Here is a 23,709-nt window from a genome sequence, read left to right as displayed (position 1 = left end):
TTGACTCTGTCCACGTACCCAAGAGTGTGATTTACTGTTACTTTCATATTTATTCTGTGGATCAACGTCTGTGAGTTTCGCTGGTGTCGCGAGCACTGATTTCTCTCCTGTTTCCTTTCCAACTTTTTCCTCATTCCCCAATCCCTGTCTGTATGCCTGTGTGGGAGGGCATGAGTCCTGTCCTGCCTTCTCTGCAGTTTTTGCATCGTGTTCGCCTTCGTTACATTTTATCCAGTCAATTAGTTTCCCCCGAGGTGTGTTCGTGTTATCGATACAGCTCCCTTCCCATATGTCTCTGACTTACTGCTTTGTAACAGATTGGTCGGTACGTTTTAATACGAGCTCCCAGTATCCCGTAACCCATTCAAAAATTATTCTTAATCCTAGCATCTTAGGTATGGCAAGAGTTACTTTGACATTTCCTTTTAGAGTGCATATAAAACAATTATCTCACAGAGTGTAGTCAGTTTGACTCGAGCTATTGTTATTTTCCGATTCAGAGTGCGTACCTCTAACACCATTTATCACAGGATGCAATCGGTTTGATACGATATTATCTTAATTCCACTGTCTCTGTTTCAACTTGCTATTCTGGGTTTTAACCTTAGAGGGCGTTTTTTTTGTTTTACGCCCGTTTACAATCACCATGCAATGTTCGATCCCGATATTCTGGTTAACACGTAGTGGTTCATTCCATCATCCATGCAAAACACTGTCTGCGAGAGATCCCGGACGAGCCCCAATTATGTTGTATTTATTGGGTTATGAATTTTGATGAAAATAATAAAAATTAATAATTTTCCGAAAAATGCGCAAATCGCATTAATTATGTTAATGTGTGAGTTAATATGCATAAATTATGATAATGTGAGTAATTATATGCATGAATTATGATAATCACGGAGATAATCGTAGTAATTTGTGCGGATGCTTGCGATTATGTTACTGTGAGCAGTTATGATAATTAGGCTTAGCTTCGTTTATCCATTGTTATATCAATCAGGATAATACGATTATCATCGATTAAACGTTTACCGATTATCTTAGTGTGTGTTATGATATTTTAGGTCTCCATTTTCATATCTCATCGCAGGATACAGTTATCAAGAATAAGATAGTTTTGCATGGACTTGGAAAGAAGCACTCGAACAGTTGTTGATAAGCAATTTTATTCTAAGCAAGCACATGACACTCTCTTATCCGAAAGCAAGTATACGTCAATAAATTCATGGACAAGATTATGCAGTAACGAAAATGAATGACTAAAAATACTTCTTCGTTGGCGTGATTATGCAGTTAACGAAAATGAATGACTAAAACATTTCTTATTCATGTAACTCGACGACAGCAACTGCTTTGCACGATCCGTTGATGTTGAACGCACCACCTCGAAATGGCAACCCTTTTTGAAACGCAATGACAATTTTTTTTAAAGTCTTATTCGTGTGCGTGCTGTGTGTGCATTGTCCCCTTGTAATATTAATTAATTCTTAGAGCCGGGAGTTGTGTCGTTAGCTTGTGTGGTGTGGGAGGATACGAACAGCGGCCAGAAGTTTTCTCTGGGTTGGGCGTGGCCGCCGCTTTGCTCCTGCTGCTCCCTCCCTCTCTCTCCACTGCTGGGCGACGAGTTGGCACGATGCTGTCCTTGAAGATTCTCGGTCGCTCGTTGTCGCTCGTTGGCGCTCGGTGGCGCTCGGTGGCGCTCGGTGGCGCTCGGTGGCGCTCGGTGGGCGCTCGGTGGCGCTCGGTGGCACTCGGTGGCGCTCGGTGGCGCTCAGTGGCGCTCGGTGGCGCTCGGTGGCGCTCGGAAGACTTTGACTCTCTTTCTCCACTGCGGGATGACGAGTCGGTTTTGGTTGATGCTGGTTGATCTGGGTGTGTATTAGACACACGGCGCATTCAACAGCGCTGTCCTCCTCCTCACAGCCGTTTGACCAGGTTTTCTCCATTGCTTCGCGCTCTCTGCTTTGCTCGCTTGGCGATCTCCGCCTTTCCTGCGGGTTGTTCGCTGGTCGTCACTCTGACGAGGAGCGATGCTTCGTTCGTGGCAGGGTGGACGTTGGCGTCTTTGTTGGCTTCACTCGCAGCTCGGCGACTCAGGGTAGCGATTCTTCTCAGGTGGTGCAGACCTCGGCTTGTAGCTGCACGTCGCTACCCCGCGAACCTCGTCATTCTGGATGACGAAAACTTCTTCGTTGTCGGCATTGAGATGAGGTGGGGCCCAGGGCCTCTGACGAGATGTGGTGGGGGCCGAAGCCCTTGACGATCTGTGGTGGAGCCGGAGCCCTTGACGAGGTGGGGCTCAGAGCCCCTGGCGATCTGTTTTGGATGGATTTTCCTTTGGCTTATATCTCGAAAAATTCCACTCAGTTTCCCGAGTTGTTCAAAGGTTGTCATAAAACATTCCTGTGGGTGTGATCCATCTGCATCCGTGTGTGTGTCGTGTGCGTGTCCGTCCGTGTGTTTCGCGTGCGTTTTTGTCCGTGTGTTTATTAGCTTTGAAGACACAGCTGTGTGTCGTTCTGAAAGGGTGGGGGCCTCGCGACGGCGTCACCTCATTATCCATTAACCCGACCGATGATTCGCATTCGCATTGAGTTATATATATAAAAAAAATATTCGAATCCATGTTTTTGTTTCTGAATAATATTTGTCGCGAAAACCTACGCGTTAAGCGAGCTTAATTATTCCCTCCCTTGCTCGGGGATCATATCTTTTGTCTCACACAGCTGAAGTTGTTTTGGTTTGGAAGTTGAAATGCGACTTATTTCCATTATGCCCAAGTTATGCTGAAAACCGTGTTCACGATGTTTTATCGTGACCCGATCTCTCATGGAAATGTTATTTCCTCGCGTGTGCAATTTTTGCTGTCCGTGTTGCGGGAAGACAAAGACGGTTGTTTTCACGGTGGGAGCACCCGGCGCATGCACTTATTTATTTATTTTCCGAGGACGTGTTAATTTCCTTTGAGCCATTGCCCGGGAGCTTTATTGGTGTCATTTCCTAGCTTTTGGCATGTTCGTGTGGAGATCCTCTCGGGAAGACAAAGACGGCCGTGTTGCTCGCTTCCCATGGGGTGTTGTGTTTGGTTAATTTTGAGGCTTTTTAACGAAAGGGTGTCATTCTAACCCCCCGCCTGCCATTCCCTCCTCCCTTGTTCCTCTTGTGTGAAATTCGGGGAGTTTTTATGACCTTGATTGCCCTCTTTCATGCCCTCTTTCCTTTGAAATGAGGTATGCGCGCATCTGTGGAAGTGTGGGGCCTGTTCGTTCCACGTTGCCCCGTGTCTATTAAAAAACGATATTATATATGTTGGCAGAATAATTCTTTAAAAAAAATTAATATTAAAAAAATATATAAAAAGGGGGTACATACACAACAGTCAAACCTCCCAGGGTATCCGCGGGTACACCAGTCATAGCGGGCCTTACCTCAAAAGCGTTTTAGATTCAGTCATCATTCCAGGCAGTGAGCAGTCATGGATATTTACTTCTGTAGGAAGGCCTTCTTGCAAATCGTAAACTTATTTACGAGAAAAATCCACGTGACCACAGGGAGAACAAGCAAACTCCATCAGCTGCAGTGATAAGGGTCAGCATTAGGAGGAGGAAGGGATGGTGGCAACCTCACTTGCAAGCGATATCGAAATGCCTGCTTACTAGCTAGCTGAGACCAGGCTACAGTGGATTTGAATGGGGAATTATATGGACTCCCACTAGTGAAGTGGAAGAATGGTAGGCGCATCTTGCCGATGACAAGCCGATGGTCCATTGTCAGATAAGCTAAAAGGTAGGTCCTGGTGTCATGGACATGGGCCCGCATCTGCTGTTCCATCACTATATAGCCCAGCAGATGTTATTGTTTTAACCCGGCGTGCATCCATGATGTTGTGTGGATGCACCAATGCCGAAACAGCATGTTGGTAATTATAAGCCCATGGGTTTCACAGATCAGTCCAGCTCAGGTGCCTGTGTAGGGATTGTCTCACACGATCCCTGGGATTATAGTAATCAAGAAGACTGGAGGAAACACTCCATGCTCTGATTGCTTAGCACACGGTGAGCAAGGATTGACTGGAACGTTCAAAAGAGAAAAGAGCTGGAGGGTTGGGAGCATCAGGTGGGACAATTAGGCCAAGATGAGGGTAAGAGTTCGGGGTGTTGCGGGAGAGAGCAATAATTAAGGTGTGGACTCGTGCCATGAAATAAAGACGTTACCATGTGGACAAAGAAAAGGACCAGAGTCATCTTTCGGTGGTCGCAGCAGTGGGATCGACTAAGCAATGTCTCGCCTGGTTCGCAAAAAACTACCCCCTGGGACTCTGAACAAGGTCGAGGAGGAATCCACATTTCTTCCAAACGCCCAGGACTGCACAGCCTGGAGATAGTTCGACGAGGGGTGGCTGGGCTGACCGGCCCGAGCCACGAGGGTGCGGAACTGGAGTCACATCACCAAATATTGACAGGAAAAACCCTCAACCCTGCAAATTCACAGGCGGCCGAGAGATGGGAACGCCAAACACAAATTTCAGAGCTGACAATGGGGGGAGGGGGAGTCACCATTAGCCTACCGTAGCGCTGCTCACACTAGCCCGTGCGGCCTTCCCACGGCTGGATCGCCTGGGGTTGTTTTTGTGGTGCTATGACCGCGGAGCAACTCTGCAAACGCCGCGATTGTCCACTACCCCCTACCCTGAGCACACGCACACACGCAGCACTTGAACCCACGTAGTGTGCTGGTGGGGGATTGCCTGGCATATCGGGTTTTAATCTGAAGGGTCCCTAGAAAGAAAGTCCCATAGTTTCCCAGTGCCAGGAGATTGACCGACCCTCGCAGGACAGGTTACATTGCGATGCCCCTAAAATTGGTTTAAAATTGTATGGGCGCAGAAAGAAAAGGTTCCCTGGGCCAACCGCAATGAGTTACTCACAACATTTGGGGGAGGACGGAAGGTGGAATATTAAGCAAGCAAAAGTGCAAGAACCCTTCCAGACAATGGGCAACGAGGGACAATGGGTGGCCGCCGCCGTCGCGCAGCACTCGAGGGAGGACACGGTAACAGGGGGGGCGGTAACCGAGGTAAGCGCACGATTGGCCGCGTGGTACAATGGCACCCTGGGCCTTTGAAGTTAAGAGAATAAAAAGAGTAGCCCGGGACGATTTTGCTCTCTTGTCTTCAACCTCCGGGCCGTCAAGACCCACTCCCTGCCATCCTGCCTTCTCGAGTCACTCGCAGCATCCGTGTGAAGCTAGCAAGTGCTGCTATGAGGCAGTGATAGGTAAAGTTTTCTCTCGTCCTTCTCCCTCCGACTCTCACGGCGTCCGTGCGACGCCATGAGTACAGCTTCGAGGTACGTGGTAGGACGTTTGAGTGACTGGGTTCGTAGGCAGAGTTGGGCGAAGCTATTCTCGCTAAAGTTCCCCCCCCCCAGGTCGTGTGTATTTGCGCCGTTAATACATTTTAGTACAGAGTATCGGTGCAGTGTGATTTCTGTGTGCGTGGGTGGAACCTCGGCGCGGAGTTGGTAATTTGAGTGTGTGCATGAGGCGCGCGTGTATTAAAACATACACGGCCGCTGACGCTCGCGCGTCCGTGCAGCCATATTAGGGCGGGTGCGGGGTAGCAAACGACCACCTGCTGGCGTGCATATTCACACAGCCGCTTTAGCTCTAGCCTTTGTGTGAAACAAGCGGCTCCAGGGGAGCGCGCGTGCACGCAGCCGCCTTCGTATTAGTGGTGGTGTACGTGGGCGTGTGTGGAGTAACCCCGTGCGGCGGTGAGCCAGCGCTGCAGCCATGTCCCTCAGAGAGAGCGCCAGCATGGGGGGGCCGATCACCCGGTTGGCGGGACCCAGTGGTAGCCGATCGACGCGGCGGAGGAGGGAGCGGAGGGGGCAAACGTTGCGCCCCACCTGCCCGGTGAGGGCGGTGGGGCGGACGTTGGCCCTCACAGATTCACTGGTGACAGAGCATCTGCTGTCACTGGTGTGAGCACTGAGGATTGTCTTGCTGGTGGTGGAGGAGAGTCGTTTCTCCTTGTGGTTTGTGAAATGTCTCCGGGCACAAGAGGAGGTCAGACACCCGCCGCAGGTGGTCGCGCAAGTCACTTAGCATTAGTGGGAACAGAGACAGTGCTACGCAGCAACCAGCCTTTGTTTCCCAGGTGTTGAACACCTCGGAGATAGCGACGACGGTACATATGGGGACATTTTTGGCACATGTCATGCCTATGGCCACACCGCAGAAGAGCCACCCACCAGATCCGCTAGGGACAGTCACAGAGAGGAACAGAACGTCGGATGACTTGTGGATGCAGTCCATCTCTATGCAGAATCCCAATGTGTCCGATAAGCAACGGCAGCAGTTTGTGCGGCTACTTAGAGAATACAAGGAGACCTTTAGCAAGGCACCCTACGACTTGGGACACACCACGCTAATGGAGCATCATATTGAGATAGGTAATGTACCTTTTCGCCAAAACTCGTATAGGATGGGGCCGGTGGAATAGGCTCCCGTACAGGCGGATATCATCACTCCCACCACGAGCCCCTGGGGGGCGCCGGTGGTGTTAGTTAAAACATACAATGGCTCGCAGCAGTTTTGTGTAGACTTTCGCCGGCTCAACTAGGTGACATTGATAGTTTTGATCACGTTGCCATACATAGCAGGCGTGACCAAAAAGATCTCCAAAATTCTAAACAAACATAAGATCCAAGTCCGATTCAGTACAGTACATAAAATCCGTGATCTAATTCCATCTGTGAAGTATGTCATCCCTGACTTGCAGTACCCTGGAGTCTATAAACTGAGTTGCAGCTGTGGTGACTGTTACATTGGGGAATCGAAACGTCATATCTCTGATCGTGTCCGCGAGCACAAGTCAGATTTGAAACACGGTAAAATTGAGTCTTCCGCCGTTGACGATCATTGCTACAACGCGGTGGGCTCTCATGATATTTCGGTAAAGTCACGTAGGTAAAAAATGAAATTAATAAAAATAAAACAATAAAAATCACAACGTTTCGGAAGCAACACAAGTCTCCGTCATCAGGTGGGACCGTCACAGCCAGATTTGCTGCATCAAGTGAGGCAAGGATTCAAGATGTAATCCCTTAAATGCAAGTTGAGGGGGGAGGAGAGGGGGGGGAGCTCATCAGAATGTGGTAGCCAATGGAACGTATCGGGAGGGAGGGGGGCGGGGCTAAATGAAGGCACGAAGTGCTACGTAGAACGTATCGGGAAGGGGAGGGGGGCGGGGCCAAAAGAATGCACGACGTGGTACACGAGAGTCGGCGACGTGGACGTGGTCGCCGACTCTCGTGTACCACGTCGTGCATTCTTTTGGCCCCGCCCCCCTCCCCCCTCCCCCTCCCGATACATTCTACGTAGCACGTCGTGCCTTCATTTAGCCCCGCCCCCCTCCCTCCCGATACTTTCCATTCATTGGCTACCACATTCTGATAAGCTCCCCCTCCCCTCTCCTCCCCCTTAACTTGTATTTAAGAGCTTACATCTTGAATCCCTGCCTCACTTGATGCAGCAAATCTGGCTGTGACGGTCCCACCTGATGACGGAGACTTGTGTTGCCTCCGAAACGTCGTGATTTTTATTTTATTTGTATTAATTTTTATTTCATTTTTTTACCTACGTGACTTTACCGAAATAACTAAGAGTATGAATTCTTGCAGTCACGAAAGCTTCAAATCTAGAACCAGAAGTTTAACTGGGGACCCGATGAGGATGAAGCCTTTGTTACACTGAGGCAAACGCTCTCCCAAGCTCCCCCCTTGACGTACCCAGACTTCAACCGACATTTCCTACTGGACACTGATGCGAGTGATGTTGGCATCGCGGCAGGGCTGTTACAAGTGCATGACAGAGTGGAGCTCATTTTTGCTTACGGCAGCTGAGTGTTATCACCCGCGGAACAGAGATATTGAGTCACTCGCCGGGAGCTACTGGCGGTTGTTCATTTCGTTCAGCTCTTTCGGCCAAACTTGTACAGTCGCCGATTCACGGGACATACGAACCATGCTGCCTCGCAATTCTCATTGTGAATGGACCATCTATAAGGCCAAATGGCCCGATGGATCGAGCGCTTTCCGGAGTTCACCTATGATATAGTGCACTGCAAGGGTACTCGGCACAGTAACACGGATGCACTCTCTTGTCCTCCACCAGTCACGTCATATCCTTGCATTAATGGTGCCTTAGCCATCTGTACAACTGCTGGCAGCTGTCACGGCACGGGACCATAGCTTACAGGATCCCCTGACAGATCATGACCTGGGACTCACGCTAGCTGACTGGCTCAAGGCCCAGTCTGAGGATGTATCACTGCAGCCGATTAAGAATATTGCACGAGACGGATCCTCTGCTATTCCACCACCGCGGGAGAGTCAGTTTGTGTTGTGGCAAGGGTTGCTGATGAGCTGGGATGTGTAGTGTCCTGTGTGCATCTCTTCTGCTCGTTCTCTCTTCTTGATGCTCAAGGCTTGTGTGTGCGTGCGGGTGGCGTGAGTCGCACACTCAGTCAGTAGTTGCAGCAGTCACTGTCCTTCCCCTTTTATTGTTGTTGATTTCATGCCACCACTCGGGCCCCCTTTCTCTCACAACCACGCTGCTGCACAACCTGTCCCAGACATGACCCTGTCCGCGTTGCATCGACGGCATCGACCGGGACAGCCAACTACTGTGCGGCCGCGCAATGATCAGGCAAAGGCGGTAGCGACAAGAGCGGCGACGATGACAGCGACGAGGAGACAAGTCCAATCCCAGAACCGGCAGCCCAGAGCTCTCGCTCTCCGCTGCTTATATTCCCCTTGGCGCAGCTAGGGCGGAGCCCTCCAGAGGGTTCCAGGGGCTTCCCCACAAGGTCTACCATGACCCTTGCCCCAGTTCCTCCGCCCTGCCGGCACACCCGCATATATGCTCAGCAGCGTGTGCGCTAAGTGCCCACTTGCAGTTGCGGCTGCTGTACAACAGTCAGCACTATGTCACTACAAATGTAAGCCATCAAAAGCATTGCCTCATAGTTCCTACCTCGCTGACGCACAAGCTGTTCACCACCTTGCATGTCGAATGACTGCTGCATCTGGACAAACGGAAAACACTGTTAACACTACAAAATGCATATTTCTAGCCACACATGGCAGCAAGTGGGTAGCCGCCTGCTAACATTGCGCATGCCGCAAGCCTCCAGCATGGCCAATTCAGCCCCCCTTGCAATCCATCATAGTTAGCAGGGTCAATGAGCTGGTTACCCTGGACATCTTGGCGCCCTTTTCGCGTTCGGCTCAAGGGAACAAATTCCTTTTCAGTGGGGTCTAATATTATACGCACTGGCCCATGACGTGACCATTGGCCGACCAAATATCTCAGTCCATCGATGCTTTTATATGGGTATATGTGTTGGACAAGGGGACCCCTGAGAGACTCTTAAATGATCAAGGGAAAAAAATGTCCTCGCACCTACTCCGCGATGTATGTGACATAATGGGGACCAAGAAGGTTCGGGCCTCTCCCTATCACCCGCAGACAGACGGGATGGTGGAGAGGCTTAACCATACATTTATCGCAATGCTCTCGCAGGTGGTAGAGGGTGACCAAACGAATTGGCACGCTCACTTCCCGGCAGTACTAGACACATACCGTAGGGCCCCACACACGTCCACAGGGTTTTCACCTTTCTATTTAATGTACGGCTGTGACCCCGACCTCCTATTGAGCGTCAGCTTATTGACCTGCTACCTAGGTCGGCCGCTTGGCCGGCCTCAGTCAGATTATTGCTGCAGCAGTTACAAGAGGCTCGTGACGCAGCGGTGGCAGCGTCAGCGGCGGCGCAAAAGCCCAAAGAGCGCTTAAGGTTAAGAGCTTTTACACCTGTGTCCTTTAAGGTTGGGGGTGAGGCCTGGCCACATTGCCCACAGGTGCCGGAGGGAACCTCTGCGGAATTCCATGGTCCAATGAAGATTGTTGAAACACAACGCCCCCAGTGCGTACGCATACAACTTGGCCACTGCCAGTGATTTGTCCATCCACTTCCCATAGATAAACACCGTCACAAATATATGAGGAAAAAGATGCCTCATAAGGCCTTTCACAGACTGTTAGAGAGCACCTATTAGGGCCTACATTGCACATGATACATATGAAGGGATGTTTCGAATAATTTTCCAAATAACATTACAAAATTCACTTTTCATGCCGGTAATAATGGTTAACTGCCTTAATCACCTTCACAAGGAGTTACTAGGTATACACTGCGATAACATAATCGGGGGACGCCAGTCTGTTGGTCGCCAATACAGGTAGTCCCCGAGTTACGATGGTCCGACTTACGATATTTCGATCTTACGATGGCGATAGCGATACGACAAAATTGCCATCAACAACCTAACATCGTTCAAGTATGCAGACGACGGACGGAATCTTGGTGAGTACAGTACAATATTATACGTTATGATACGTTCAATGCATGTATGATACGTAGCTTTAGCGATTTAATTTGAAGGTTACCACGATACGATACGTTCAATGCATGTTAAACTTTTTATAGCAGATAGGATTGTTTCCTGAAAAAACTTTATATTAAATTGCAGTTCATATAGGTAGGCTAAGAATTTACCTTGGTTTTTTTACTTTACATTTTACTGTGCAATACAGTATTGTAATTAATAAATACAGTAAAGAGTTTATACAGTACGGTACTGTAAATTTCTCTGTTTTGCTAAATTATCACCATTCTTTAAGACTCCTGGGTAGGTTAGGCCATCTTCGACTTACGATATTTTCGACTTACGATGGGGTCGTCGTAACGCATCTCCATCGTAAGTAGAGGACTACCTGTACACACTACTGGGGGCGGGACAATAGAGCAAGCCGTGGCAACATCATCACCACCCGAATTGCATCAAGGATGGGGAGTGAGGTCAATGGATCAGCTGTTGCTCAGAAGCTGATTGGGGGGAGTGGGAAGAGGCGTGGAAGGTGATTGGCTAGGAGGGTTGCATGGAAACAATCGGAAAAAGTTCAAGAGAAAGAACAAGAAGGATTCAAGGCTTTTTTCCGGGAACCTCTCTATGCGTGTGTTTAACACGAAGGCTTTTGCGACCAATGTTTTCCCAAAATAGAGTTTTTTCTTGGATTAGATCATGTAAATATAAATTTGTCGTTAAACCCACCACCACTCGACACAACCAATTTGTAAGGTTTGTGATGTAAACAAAACATGCCAATTCGTTACTAGTTCAGCACAGTGGTGTGTCGAAGAGCAAACCCACAACATTTACAATTCTAATACAACGTTTTGCCGGTAATTACACTGAGCCTAATCAGGCGACAGCCAGACTCGTTGAGACATTCTCCTGTTTCAGTCTTAAATTGATGGATAAATGCGGGTCATGCCCAATTTGCTATTCAATGTTTACTCAATCACACTGACATAAGTTACAGATTTAAGGTCTCCTTATTGTACATAACAGTGTTTTAACAATTGCCAAATTTCATAGCCATTGATTAACTGACATGTTTTACAGCTGTTTAAAGTAATATTTTTTGTAAATTGAAAAACTGACGCATCTAGCCTGAGATTTGTAATATAGTGTCTTTACAAAGGACAACACAATGGTATGAATATATAATAGTGAGGATGGTGAATAGTCTGTCCTCAAATTTAAAAACCTCACCACTCAAGGAAATGTAAATGCTGTAACTTCTTCATAGATGAACTAAAACAGGGGTCGTTAATAAAAATAACAAGAGCCATTTTTTTCCCGAATGCCGCAACGTATGTGAATACACACACACCGTCACCAAGCAGTACTTAAAGAGCCGCATACGGCTACGGAGTCGAAGGTTGCCGACCCCTGAACTAACAATAGCATCGTTGTGGAGAATATAGGTCACAACATAAATAATATAATCAGACTGAGCCTTCTTCACATATCGGTGCTTGCCTATGAACCTCTTGCAGTTCACGAACATCGGTTCAAGCGAGGCTGACTGCTGATGAGACACTGACATTCTCAACAGGTTTAGAGTTTTCCTTGTGTTTAACCAATGCTGCTAAAAGTATGCGCTCCCAAGAAGGCCGGTGTGGCTGATGGGTTGTGTAAAACATGCTTTAATTTTGTATGTGGATAGACAAACATGCGGAGGGGTTATTATATTATTATAAAATGCATAACGCGATATCCATGCGCGTGGTCATTACTGTGGAAGTGACACGCATTGCGGGCCTGGTGAGTGGGAGGGGCTTGTTATGGATGGGCGGAACTATGCGAGTCATAGGAGGCGGGGTTATGAGCTTCTCCGGCAGGCAAGGCTGCGTTGGCTGGGTCATCTAGCCCGCTTGCCCAGCCACCGCATGCCTAAACAGCTTTTGTTCGGCCGGATAGAAGGGGCTAATCGGGCGCCGCACAGGCTATAGAAGAAATTGAGTGATTTGGTACAGGAGGACGTGGAGCTGAGTGGACTTGCCGATGACTGGTACCAGCGGTGTCAAGATCGGCCTCTGTGGAGGAGGCTCGTGAAGGACGCTGCTAATGGGCAGTTGGAGGCAGTCGCCCTCCAGCAACAACGGAGGGCGGAGGAGCGACGCTCACAACAACGATCGGAACGCCGGGTGGCTAAGACACAGCAAGTTGGCACAGTAGGGGGTACAGGTGGTGCATCAGCCAGTCATCTTAGTCGACCCATGGCACCTGGGCCTGTCCCGTGACCTCCTGCCAGCGGGCGTTCGACACTTCACGTGGCCTTAAAGTGCACATAGCCTGGCACAGGTGCCGTGGTGATGTCACCGACACTTCGTGGTGAATGGCGGGTTAGGGGCAATGGCGGAGCCAGGATTTTCAGGCAACCCCTCCAGCAATGAAAAATGATAGGAGTTGTTAGTAAGGAGTTGTTAGTAAGTAAGGAGTTGTTAGTAAGTAAGGAATTGTCCCTTGCTTTTTATTCGACGCGTGCGGCGATGGCGCAGCCATCGATCGAGGGTCGAATTCGAACCGCGTGGTGTGATCGGCTTCGCGCTCGCTGAAGATTTTGATGCCTTCAGGGAAGTCGTGTACTGTATACGTAACTGCGCACAATTCTGAGTCGCTTATAACCGCTTTGCCGTTACTTATTGCCAATTATGGACTATTGTCCTATCACCTCATGCAGTCCCTGGCACATAATAATGTGCTACACAATGGCAGTGGGGGTCGCAAAATTCCGATTTATTACTAATAAACCCCAATGATCTGATCGAAATTAGGGATTTTGATCGGATCATTGGGGGGGCACGTGCCACCCCCCCACTGGTTCCGCCAGTGGTTAGGGGCCATCCATTGAGTACGCATGGAGGGGGGGGGGGATTAACCCAAAGGCGTTCGCTTGCGATTGGGGGGCCCACTGACAATGTACGCAAAGGAAACGGGGTGGGGGAGGGGGGGTGAAGCCTCGATAATTATTTGTCGACATTGTCATTCAAATGAGTTAGATAGTCCGGCGGTGGACTATCTGCTTAAACACGTTACTATTATTAATCCTTCATCGTGTCTGCGTGGATTAAATACCGGCCGTTCTGTAGGATTCGGGGGGGGGGGGTGCGCCAAGCGAACGTACAGGGAGGGGGGGAGGGGTCAGGTCACACACTTAACGGATGGGCCCTCACGTCCACAGCGGGCGCTGCTTTTGAAGCGGGGCGTAGTCTTGTGGCTCGTAGAGGCGGGGTTATGTTGATAGTCTTGTGGCTCGTAGAGGCGGGGTTATGTTGATAGTCTTGTGGCTCGTAGAGGCGGGGTTATGTTGATAGTCTTGTGGCTCGTAGAGGCGGGGTTATGTTGATAATGATGGGTGGTGCCTCGCGTTTTGCGCGGGGCTGGCTTAAAACACGTGGAGTCTCCCCGACACGCAGCAAACGTCCAGACTTCATTCATTCGTGGCGCCGCGTCTGCTGCTCAGGCCGCTACTGAAGAAGAGGGGGGAGGTAATTGATGCCGTGCGGTGCACCCTGTTACACACAGACGGCCGTGACTACATGTGGAGGCCCTTTTGTCATTACACTGCTTGGCGAAAGCCTCCATACTTCACCATAGTGGTCAGTGCGGATTGGTTGTCTGTAATTTATGCACTACTGGCAGAGAGATGTATTATAATTAATCAACTGTATTGTATCAAGTTGTCCGGAATAGGCCTGCTCTCATTAGCTTGGATGGGTGACCACCATGCATTTAACAGGTGTTATAGGCTGTGGGGATACGTGGTGGGCGGCAGAGGGTGAGTGCAACAACACAATGTGATTACTCTACTTTCTATGCTGCCACGTGTGTGTTCCCGGAATTTCACCGACCCGCATTAGAAAGCGTGGCGAAGTATGGTCAAATATCCCGACGACCACACACTGCGTGGAGTGAGGGCCTCGTCCAGCAGTGGACTGACAAGGACCCCCCCCCTACCCGTGCATGCCCAGGAAACACGGCGCCTGCGGGTGGCGGCCTCGGCACTGTGATTGTTGTCCTTGCTGAGCGAGCCGGCCGGTCTCGGCATGCCGTGCCCGTGGGCCCTGACCTTGAGCCGTGAGGTCAAGGTCACGGCATGGGCCGAGCAGACGCCGCGGCGAGTGGCTCCGCGTGTGCGGTGGCCCTGTTGGGCTGCTGAGTGCTGCAGGGCATGGCAGGCGAGGGCAGTAACGTGCAGCGCCTCGCGAACAAGGATGTCGGCGTGCGTCTCTGGGCGAGCGCACGCAGCACACGCGTGTCCAGGCAGCGAGTGCGTGCGCCGTGTCACTCCGCGGCGGCTGTGAGCTCCCTCGAGAGGGCTTGCTGTGTGAGAGTGCATTGTGTGAGCCGAGTGCGAGTCTGGTGCGAACACCACAATCTGACACCACAGACACCGTTTTGTCTGTGCTGCAAGTTGTTTTCAAGCGGAGCGACGCGGACTGCATCGTTTGGGTGTCTAAGGCGAGGCGCGACCAAAGTCGTCACCCTGAAGCCCGGCAGAGTTTGAGCCTGGTTAGTGCTCGGATGGGCGAATGCCTCGCACAAAGCCAGGTGTAGAGGGCAGTGCAGGAAAATCCACTACTGTACTATTGTGTATCCCACCCAACTAATCCACCTTTACCAACCCACACTGACAAACGTGGTTGAAGTATGATCAAATAACAGACGGAGCAGTCCACGTGTAGATCATTACACGCAGAGGGAACCGTCAACAAATCCACATTTCGCGTTTACTTTTTCCTTGCGATCATGTGGGCACCAAGTCATTGACCCACGACGAGTGAGGAGCGGCTAGTAATTAAACATTATTTACTTCTGCAGGAAAGCTACACTTAGTCATAGGACCCGGTTGGCTACGTATGGTGTGAAAGAAGTTCAACACACAGTACATACATTAAGATGTTGCCAGAAATCGTACTCGTGTTTATAAGCATCCGCGTAAAGATATTTTTTACATTTTCGCGAGCTCCTTTAAACTACAGCCAGGCTAATCCGCCTGTGGTCGGTTGAAAGTGAAGTCTATCGAGTCATTCTTGCAGGCAATGGTGATGGATTACAGGAGATTTAATGATTGACTTCACGGCGAAGGTTGCAAAGTCGGGCTCGAGATTAATACGATACGAATATATCTTGAATACTCTTTGGTTCTTTCGGTCAAGTCACGTAGGTATAAAATAAAATATTGTTTAATATTTTATAGTATAATATTTTATTTTATGGATTCTTACAGTCACGAAAGCTTCAAAATCAAGATTAAATCTTGAATAGTTCACCACACAATTGGTTATCTGGTGAAGGGACGCAGTGCGCCAAGGACTGCTCTCCAAGGGGGACTGAAATAATGCAAACAGGAGGGCTTTTAAACCTGAACTTAATCATGAAGATCATAATGCCAGTGTTGCTAAAGAAGAGTGTTTTATAACCTGCAATAACGTGAAAATGTTACATTGACAAGAAAAATGGAGAAAAAATATAAATATGGCGCTGATTGAATACTTTTGTAAACCAACGTTTATTGGAAAGCGTTACACATTTCCATGCATATGCATTGCCCCCTGTGGGTGGTAATGTGCCCTTTCGATTTGTAAGATTACACCGTTTGTGTTGTTTAATCAGTATCAGACTTGGGCAATCCACTGCTGGATGAAGGCCTCCCCAAGCTGCTGCCAACTTTCACAATCCTGCAATGTAATATTCCACCAACACCTGCTCCATCTCCTTGTTGAACGCCCGTTCGGATACATTCTGTTTCTATGGCTTCCTCTCCGTAATTATTTTTGATCTTTGGCCATAGTCCCTTCTAACCACGGCACGCCCTAGCCAAGCCCACAAATGTTTCCTAATGGTGTGAAAGATGGCATTTAACTGCGCATGATTTCTAATCCACGTCTTCCTCCGTGAATTATAATCCTACATCCATGTTTGTTTGCAAACTTTTCTACTTTTGTTCCATTTTTGTGAACTGTATGCCGTCAAGAATAGCACACACTGTAATCGCTAGACAACCAAGAAATAGTATTTTTTTTATTGCAAAGCTTTTATGTAACATGTGGTGCGTTGAAAAACTGGAATGTTTATCATATCCGTCATATTTTTTTAATTCAATAGTTATCTTCAGAACCGTGGTATTAAACAGTTGATATTCGGACTTGCTGGCAAGAGGCCATAGATGGCTGCCTTTAGGGCCCAACTGCCTCAATGTGAGTGCCATATTTTCTTTGAGGCTCAACGTAGACGTTATGCATTGGATCTATAAATCAAAAATATATTTTTTAGGGCAAGTCTGCATGTTTTCCATTTGTCATGGTCTGGGAATAGGCCGAGGATCTGGCCGGAAGGCTGGCCACAGTTTTGGGGACAAGTGGGTTCATGTGCAGTGGCTGGATTGGGAGTGGTGTGGCGGTTATACTGTTCGGCTCGAGTGATGCTGACAGAATAGCTTGCAGCATGCTGTCTGTATCAGCAAACTGCATGCATCGGTAGTGCTCCCTGGCATTCCACTGCTGAATACATGGTCATGCAGATGTACATAAACACATAAATTGTACGTGCATATAAACACATAGTACATGCACGTGCATGCACTTGTGCAGCCTTTTTGTTGCGGGAAACAGAGAACGAAGTGCCGAAAATCCTTCGTTGTACTATATTATGCTCCAATATCTATGCTCCCTGCTTTTGCCAACCCGCATTGACTGGCCTGGTGAAGTAGAGTCAAATAATTCCTGCGTGACCCAAAACAGGACCCTGCGGGGTGGGCTGGTAGGAACGAATAACCAAAGAATATAAACATAATGTATTATTACACTTGTTTAGCCAGGAAAGCCTCACTGAGTCTAAAGGTTTTTGTAGGGTCCTGCCAAGTGTTTGCAGTAGGGGGCGATGTTGCTACACCTAATCGGACGATACGAAGGGAGAGTTTGAGGCCTAGTTCTAGGCTTTAGGCCTAGCTGTAGGCTTTAGGCTGCTGTGAGTTAATTTTTAATTGAAATGTTTTTATTATTTATGTAAAAGCTTTAAATTTAAATGTTTCTATTTAAAAACATCAGGGAATGTAAGATTGTTAAACATTAACTCCCTTTCACACATGCGGGGGTATGATACGAAGGGAGAGTTTGAGGCCTAGTTCTAGGCTTTAGGCCTAGCTGTAGGCTTTAGGCCGCTGTGAGTTAATTTTTAATTGAAATGTTTTTATTATTTATGTAAAAGCTTTAAATTTAAATGTTTCTATTTAAAAACATCAGGGAATGTAACATTGTTAAAAATTAACTCCCTTTCACACACGCGGGGGTACGATACGAAGGGAGAGTTTGAGGCCTAGTTCTAGGCTTTAGGCCTAGCTGTAGGCTTGAGGGTGCTGTGAGTTAATTTTTAATTTAAATGTTTTGATTAAAAGCTATCTCAGGGAATTATAAGGGAATGTTACACTTGTTTAGCCAGGAAAGCGTCACTGAGTCTAAAGGTTTTTTAATTAAAAAGCTATCTCAGGGAATTATAAGGGAGTGTTACACTTGTTTAGCCAGGAAAGCGTCACTGAGTCTAAAGGTTTTTGTAGGGTCCTGCCAAGTGTTTGCAGTAGGGGGCGAAGTTGCTACACGGACGGACGGACGATACAATCTATTGTAGGCTGGTTCATTTCGTTCCTACCAGTATAATCTATTGTAGGCTGGTTCACTTCGTTCCTACCAGTATAAGTATTTGCATCCAGCAGTGGATGCACGAAATGACTGTGCGTGTGCGTCACTTGTGTTTGCAGCCCATGTGAGTGGATGTGAGTGTCACGGTGTCTGTTAGTGGTGCTGGCCACCCATCTGTTCGAGGGCTGTACCGGCCTTTCATAGATGCTACTCGCCAACAGCACTTGCCCCGATAGTATGTTAATGCCATACGGGTAACTTTGTTATTGTGCCAATTTTGCATGTGTGCGGGCATACGCATGCTGACTCTTGCTAATTCGTCCCCTGTGGGATAATCGCGTTAACTATTTCCACATAACACGCTCTTTGTTTCGCTGAGTAAAGCGGCATCCCCCTCGTGGAGTTGATAGTTGCCAGTACAGTACTATACTGTCACGGTGACACTTCTTGTATTGTCACGGTGCCTCAAAGTTGTGTAAAATGATCATGACAATAATTGATGGCCCTTGGTCAATTCGCTCAGAAGAAGGCCTCACCACACCGTGTCGGCCATATTTCACCATGCTGGTCAGTGACAGGGAGGGGAGGGCCCAGAATCGGTTTGGATATCGCTCGTCACTGCTACCGTGGCCGAGAATTGAACTCTGTTCACCGGGTTCATTGCGCAGTGCGCTAACCACTGCGCCCACAGCTTCATCCTCATACATCGGGTATGCACACATTCTGCCCTGGTTTTAATGTTGATGATCTCCCTGCCAAATTATTATGTTTTTTACTTTCACTATAACATCTTGATCCTTTCTGCTGTAGAGGGGTAGGGAATTATAAAGTGTTTTTACCTGCATGATATCGTAATATATTCTAAAACTCGGACCGAATATCAGAAACTCAGCACCTCTGATGCATTTACTTACAGCGATAGAACTCCTCAGGGCAGAACTGTCCAACACGTCTCTCTGTTGTGACATGGATCAGAAACACATTGACAAACAAACTAGAAAGATCAAACCTGGAAAGTGCACAGAAGTTTGGAGAGATGCATGCCTGCAGGGCATTGCACTGAGAGACGGAAAGAAAGAGGAACACATGCATCAGAGAGCATATGAAGGATCAGATTCTGATTATTTATGCTGGAGAAATATGAGTTATGAAGGTCTTTTTTCACAAATGTCCAGTAGGGTGGGTCAAAAAGAATGACACTGCAAATACTGTAGAAGGAAAAGTAAGCGATTGGGCTTGGACAGGATACTTCACGGGAAGGAATGATGGCCGGCGATCAAGAATAGTAACGGAGTGGCAGGCAAGGAATACAATGATTGTGGGGTGGCACGTTTGCCTGCATATGCAGTGATTTACGCTTTGCTGCATAGCGAGAGTGTGATTGAAGAGTATCAGTAAAAATACAGGAGAACTCTTCTTATTTGTGACCCTATTACACATGACTCCCATTATCCACGGGAGCCGTTAGGTCTCTGAAAACAACATGATTGCAGAGCAGCTTACAGTTATGCAAAAATGTTGCAGCTAACAGGAATCGTGTGGCAAATTCTTCCAGTTATCCCTGATTATCCACATTCTTCTTGTGGATAATTATCAAAGAAAACTTGTGGATACCCGCATCTCACGACGGATATGAAGAATTCGCCCTTACATTAAAATGCCTCATTGTTGCTCTGCTCGTGGTGTGTGAGGCATTTGCGGTTTGAAGTCTGCACATTCGGCATGTTTAACCCATAATAATCATAGCGGCTTGCACGTATAGACGAGATTTGCATTCTTCTGATTTTGTATTTTAGTGAGTGTTGCACGTGAGGATTGCTGAGTGTGTACCCAATATGACTCGCACAGCTGAAGGAATGCAAGATTAATATTCCATTCATATGTTAACAGATGGGTCACACAAGTCTCCATAGGCTGAGAGATGTGCGGAGCAAAGAGTGAGTGCCTCCTTGCGATGGGTGGAAAGTAGCTGATAGGCGTTGATCTTGCGTGGTTGTACAGATATCAAATATGTTGGTCTCCAAAACATATTTACTGGTTACCTATGTTGAATGGGGGTGAAGACTTAGAATTCCTGTTTTTACTGCCTGTTATTGGTTATGTGCCAACGTTTATGGAAACATAACTGAGCTGATGATACGCCTCATTCCCATATTTGTTCTTCCATGTAAAAATGTAATACATTGTTTTTACACATGCCATCAGCCACATGGCCTTCTGTGAGTCAATAAGTTCAGCAGCATTGCTTCAACACAAGACAAACTCTGCACTGGATTCGACATTCATTGTCTCATCAGCAGAGCTAGGCTTGTTTGAACCGATGCTAGTGAACTGACAGATATTTATAGGCAAAGACCCTCTCTGTAAGATGCACAATGACGTTAAATGTTTTTGTGCAAGTGGTAATGTGGACAATGACTTGGTGACCCTTGACCATAGAGGTGCAGCTCCACATTAAACCAGGGCATACATTTGAGGTGTGCATGAGCACGATTAGTCAGTGACATAGACAATCGCCCATGGAGTTAACCACGTTACCGTCTCCCATTCCTCATTACACGAACACGAATAAGGCTATAATTCTACAGACAAACAGACACTTGGCCATTCTTAGAATGCAACGGACAAAGTGGAGGAGCATACCAGCACATCCCGTGGAATGTGCTGAATCTTGCCAGATCGTAGGGGCACCATCCACGCACCTCGGCCGCTAATTTCACAAAAAATTATAGTGACAAAATCGTAGCCTTGCTCGTTCCACACTTGATTATTGTGGTGCATCCCAATTGTCTGGCTCTGCCACTGCGACACACTCGTACATTTGCATAGAAAGATAATACGGTCGCGTTAACTCCAGATTCACTGCGGATAGATTATCAGGATTGCAAATTAACTGTGCGGGCAACATTTTTTTTAAGTAGTTAAAATATAAAATATCGCTGCTTTAATGATCAGCTGCCCCACACTCCCAGCTCTGAGCCCACGTGAGAGCTGGCACGTCACCAAGTAAACCTGCAAAACCAGCAGGAGAATTGGACTGTACGTTCTACAGCTACACCCCCCCCCTCATTCTACATGGGTGATTCATACATATTATAGCCTAATTTACATGTGTTTCTAATGTTTGGTAGATGCTGCCATGGTTAGCACTCTGGACTTCAGAGGTCACCGGATAAATTCGATCTCCTGGCATAACAGTTGCAACAATCCAGCAAGTTTTTTTTTTAATCCCCCCACTGCCTCCATCAGCCCAATTTTAGAAATAGGTTCACAACAGTCGTGTGTGGTGGGGTAAAGTGTGGGTGCTCCCAGCTGTTCAAAGATGTACGAACCAGCGTGGAAGAGTAGGCCAAACACTCTCGAGGGGTTCTCTAGAGCTCCCTCTTGTAGACGGCCTTACTCCAGAAGCGACGAGAGCGAGCGATCGCACATAAGTGTTGCATTATCTGTGTTATTATCTGTTTTGCATTATTGTTTGTGTTTCTTTGGGCCACCCCTCCCACCATTACCCCGGGTAATTGGGAGTTGATTGCCCACGTCCTGCACGTTAATCAAGATCAGTCAAACTCGATGTCGCTCTGAGAGGTGTTCCCCGCTGTGTTTGCACTACTATGTAAAAATGACTCCATTATGACAGCGTACCGCATGGAGGGCACCCTGCGGCCCGTGGGCCCGACACAGCCCGTAACTTCATTTCACATGGCCTGACACCCCATGAGGCCTACCACGGCCCATAGACGTCATCTGTCCGTCACTGTATGCAATTTGGTCGTACTAATCGGGTACTAGAAGGCAATATTTTTTGACCAGGCAACAACAGTGTATTTGTAAATCTAGTTCGCTGGTCTCTTCTCTCACCGCAAGGACAGAAGTGTCTGGGTGTGCTAATGTGTGGCTGCTTGGCAAGGTAGATAATAACTCATTTGTCGTGATGTGGAGGACCAATATCTCAGATCCTATTATCCACGAATTTATGTCAGTAATCCGCAGGTTAACTCTGGTAAAGTCACGGATGATGGCGGATAATTGGAAAATTAGGGCCATGGGAAATTGGAGTTTTTACGTACCCTACAGCTCCCACGGATAATAGGAGTTACGGGTAATAGGGTCGTGCATAAAAGAGACTTTCCTGTATTCAAAAGTTCTGTTGGGCCTTCAGTAAGGGAAGGTCCCAGGCCTGGGATTGAAAATTCCATGCGTGTTGCTTCTCACTGCACGCGGGTTTTTGCACTGATAAGTTTAATCAGCCCCCAAGTACGCCGTAGCCATGCATGTAGCGTTATGTTAAGGTTGTCAATGCGAGTATAAAAGGTGCGATTATTAAAACAAAACATTGTAGTCATTCAATGTTTATCAGCAATAGAAAAAACACGAGGAATGATAAGGATACTTGTAGTGTGCTGCAAAGTTTGGCTCAAGATAAACATGAGCGAAACAAAGGTCATTCACTACGAGTTCTCAAAAGATAATAAATCATCGAGGCAGTAATGTGGCTGGAAAACTCAACACCATGAATAGAAAATGGTTTGGAATGAAAATCGAGACTGGAATAATAGCAGCATGGATTTTATTACGAAACCTAGGATTAATTATTATGAAAGCAAGACAGCAACATCTCTGAGGACAAAGAGTTTTCAATCGGTGCACGCTACCCACTGAGACATTTGTATCAGAGATGTGGACAGCTAAAAAGAAAGTGGAAGAAAGAAAAATAGCGAGATGATTGCTTGGGATTGCGCGTAGACAAAAAGACGAACGCATCTGTTGGTAAATGCAAATCGGTGACATTACAATGTCCGATAAGAGCGCAAGTTGGCTTCGCCAGGACCCATTGCTTCAAGGGGTGATGGCCGATGGTCGAGACAAACGACGGAGTGGCAGCAAAGGTGCAGATGCAATTTTCCTTACGGAAAAGTGTTTGTTTTTGCGTCGCTCGTTGTGTGCGTTCTCTCCGCAGGGGCGAGTAGACTGCGCCATCCTCGTGGTGCAGGCCGCGAACCGGCACGCGTCTCGCGACCATCCCGTCATGGCCGCTCAGCCGTTGACCATGAGCTTCAGCGCGGTGGACTACACGATCTGCGCCGTGCTGCTGCTTGTCTCGTGCGGCATCGGCCTCTACCATGGCTGCGTTGGGGGAGGACAGAAGACCACGCGCTCATTCCTCATGGCCGACCGCAGCATGAGCTGTGGGCCCGTGTCTCTGTCGCTGCTTGCCACGTTCCAGTCGTCCGTCGGCATCCTCGGCACCCCTGCCGAGGTGTACCGCTTCGGCACCGAGTACTGGCTCCTCGGCCTCTCCTACTTCCTGGGCCTGCTGATCCCTGCGCACGTTTTCATTCCCGTCTTCTACCGGCTGAAGCTCACGAGTACATACGAGGTGCGGCGTCCCACACCGCCGCCGCAGCAGCCGCGGTTCGAGGGTCGTTTGTAGAACCAGGCGAGAACTCCCCAAGAGAGTAGGATAGCGTCATTTGCAGGAGTGACTGACCTGCGTTACCAAAATGACAAAAGCGATAATGTAAAACAAGTACAGCAATGAAGCGAATACAAATCGGAGCAAAAACAACCGCGTAGCTTTTGAGGTTGTGACT

At 48.0% G+C, this 23,709-nt stretch overlaps 1 protein-coding gene across 5 annotated transcripts in view; it reads left to right on the top strand.

Annotated features, from left to right (window-relative positions):
* Positions 1–13,888: 13,888 nt before the first annotated feature.
* LOC144938443 (sodium-dependent multivitamin transporter-like) overlaps positions 13,889–23,709 on the top strand; it is a 36,221-nt gene continuing 26,400 nt past the window's right edge. For all 5 annotated transcript variants that reach the window (XM_078866233.1, XM_078866232.1, XM_078866231.1 and 2 more), the window contains exons 1-2: positions 13,889–13,969; positions 23,076–23,495. In XM_078866233.1, the coding sequence (XP_078722359.1) occupies positions 23,145–23,495 (351 nt within the window). In that variant the 5' untranslated portion in view covers positions 13,889–13,969; positions 23,076–23,144. The remainder of the gene's footprint in view (positions 13,970–23,075; positions 23,496–23,709) is intronic.

Source organism: Lampetra fluviatilis, chromosome 22 (assembly GCF_964198595.1).
Source record: "Lampetra fluviatilis chromosome 22, kcLamFluv1.1, whole genome shotgun sequence".
Lineage (NCBI taxonomy): Eukaryota > Metazoa > Chordata > Hyperoartia > Petromyzontiformes > Petromyzontidae > Lampetra > Lampetra fluviatilis.
Note: the sequence above shows the minus strand (reverse complement) of the source record. Positions and strands in the feature narration are given on the sequence as shown.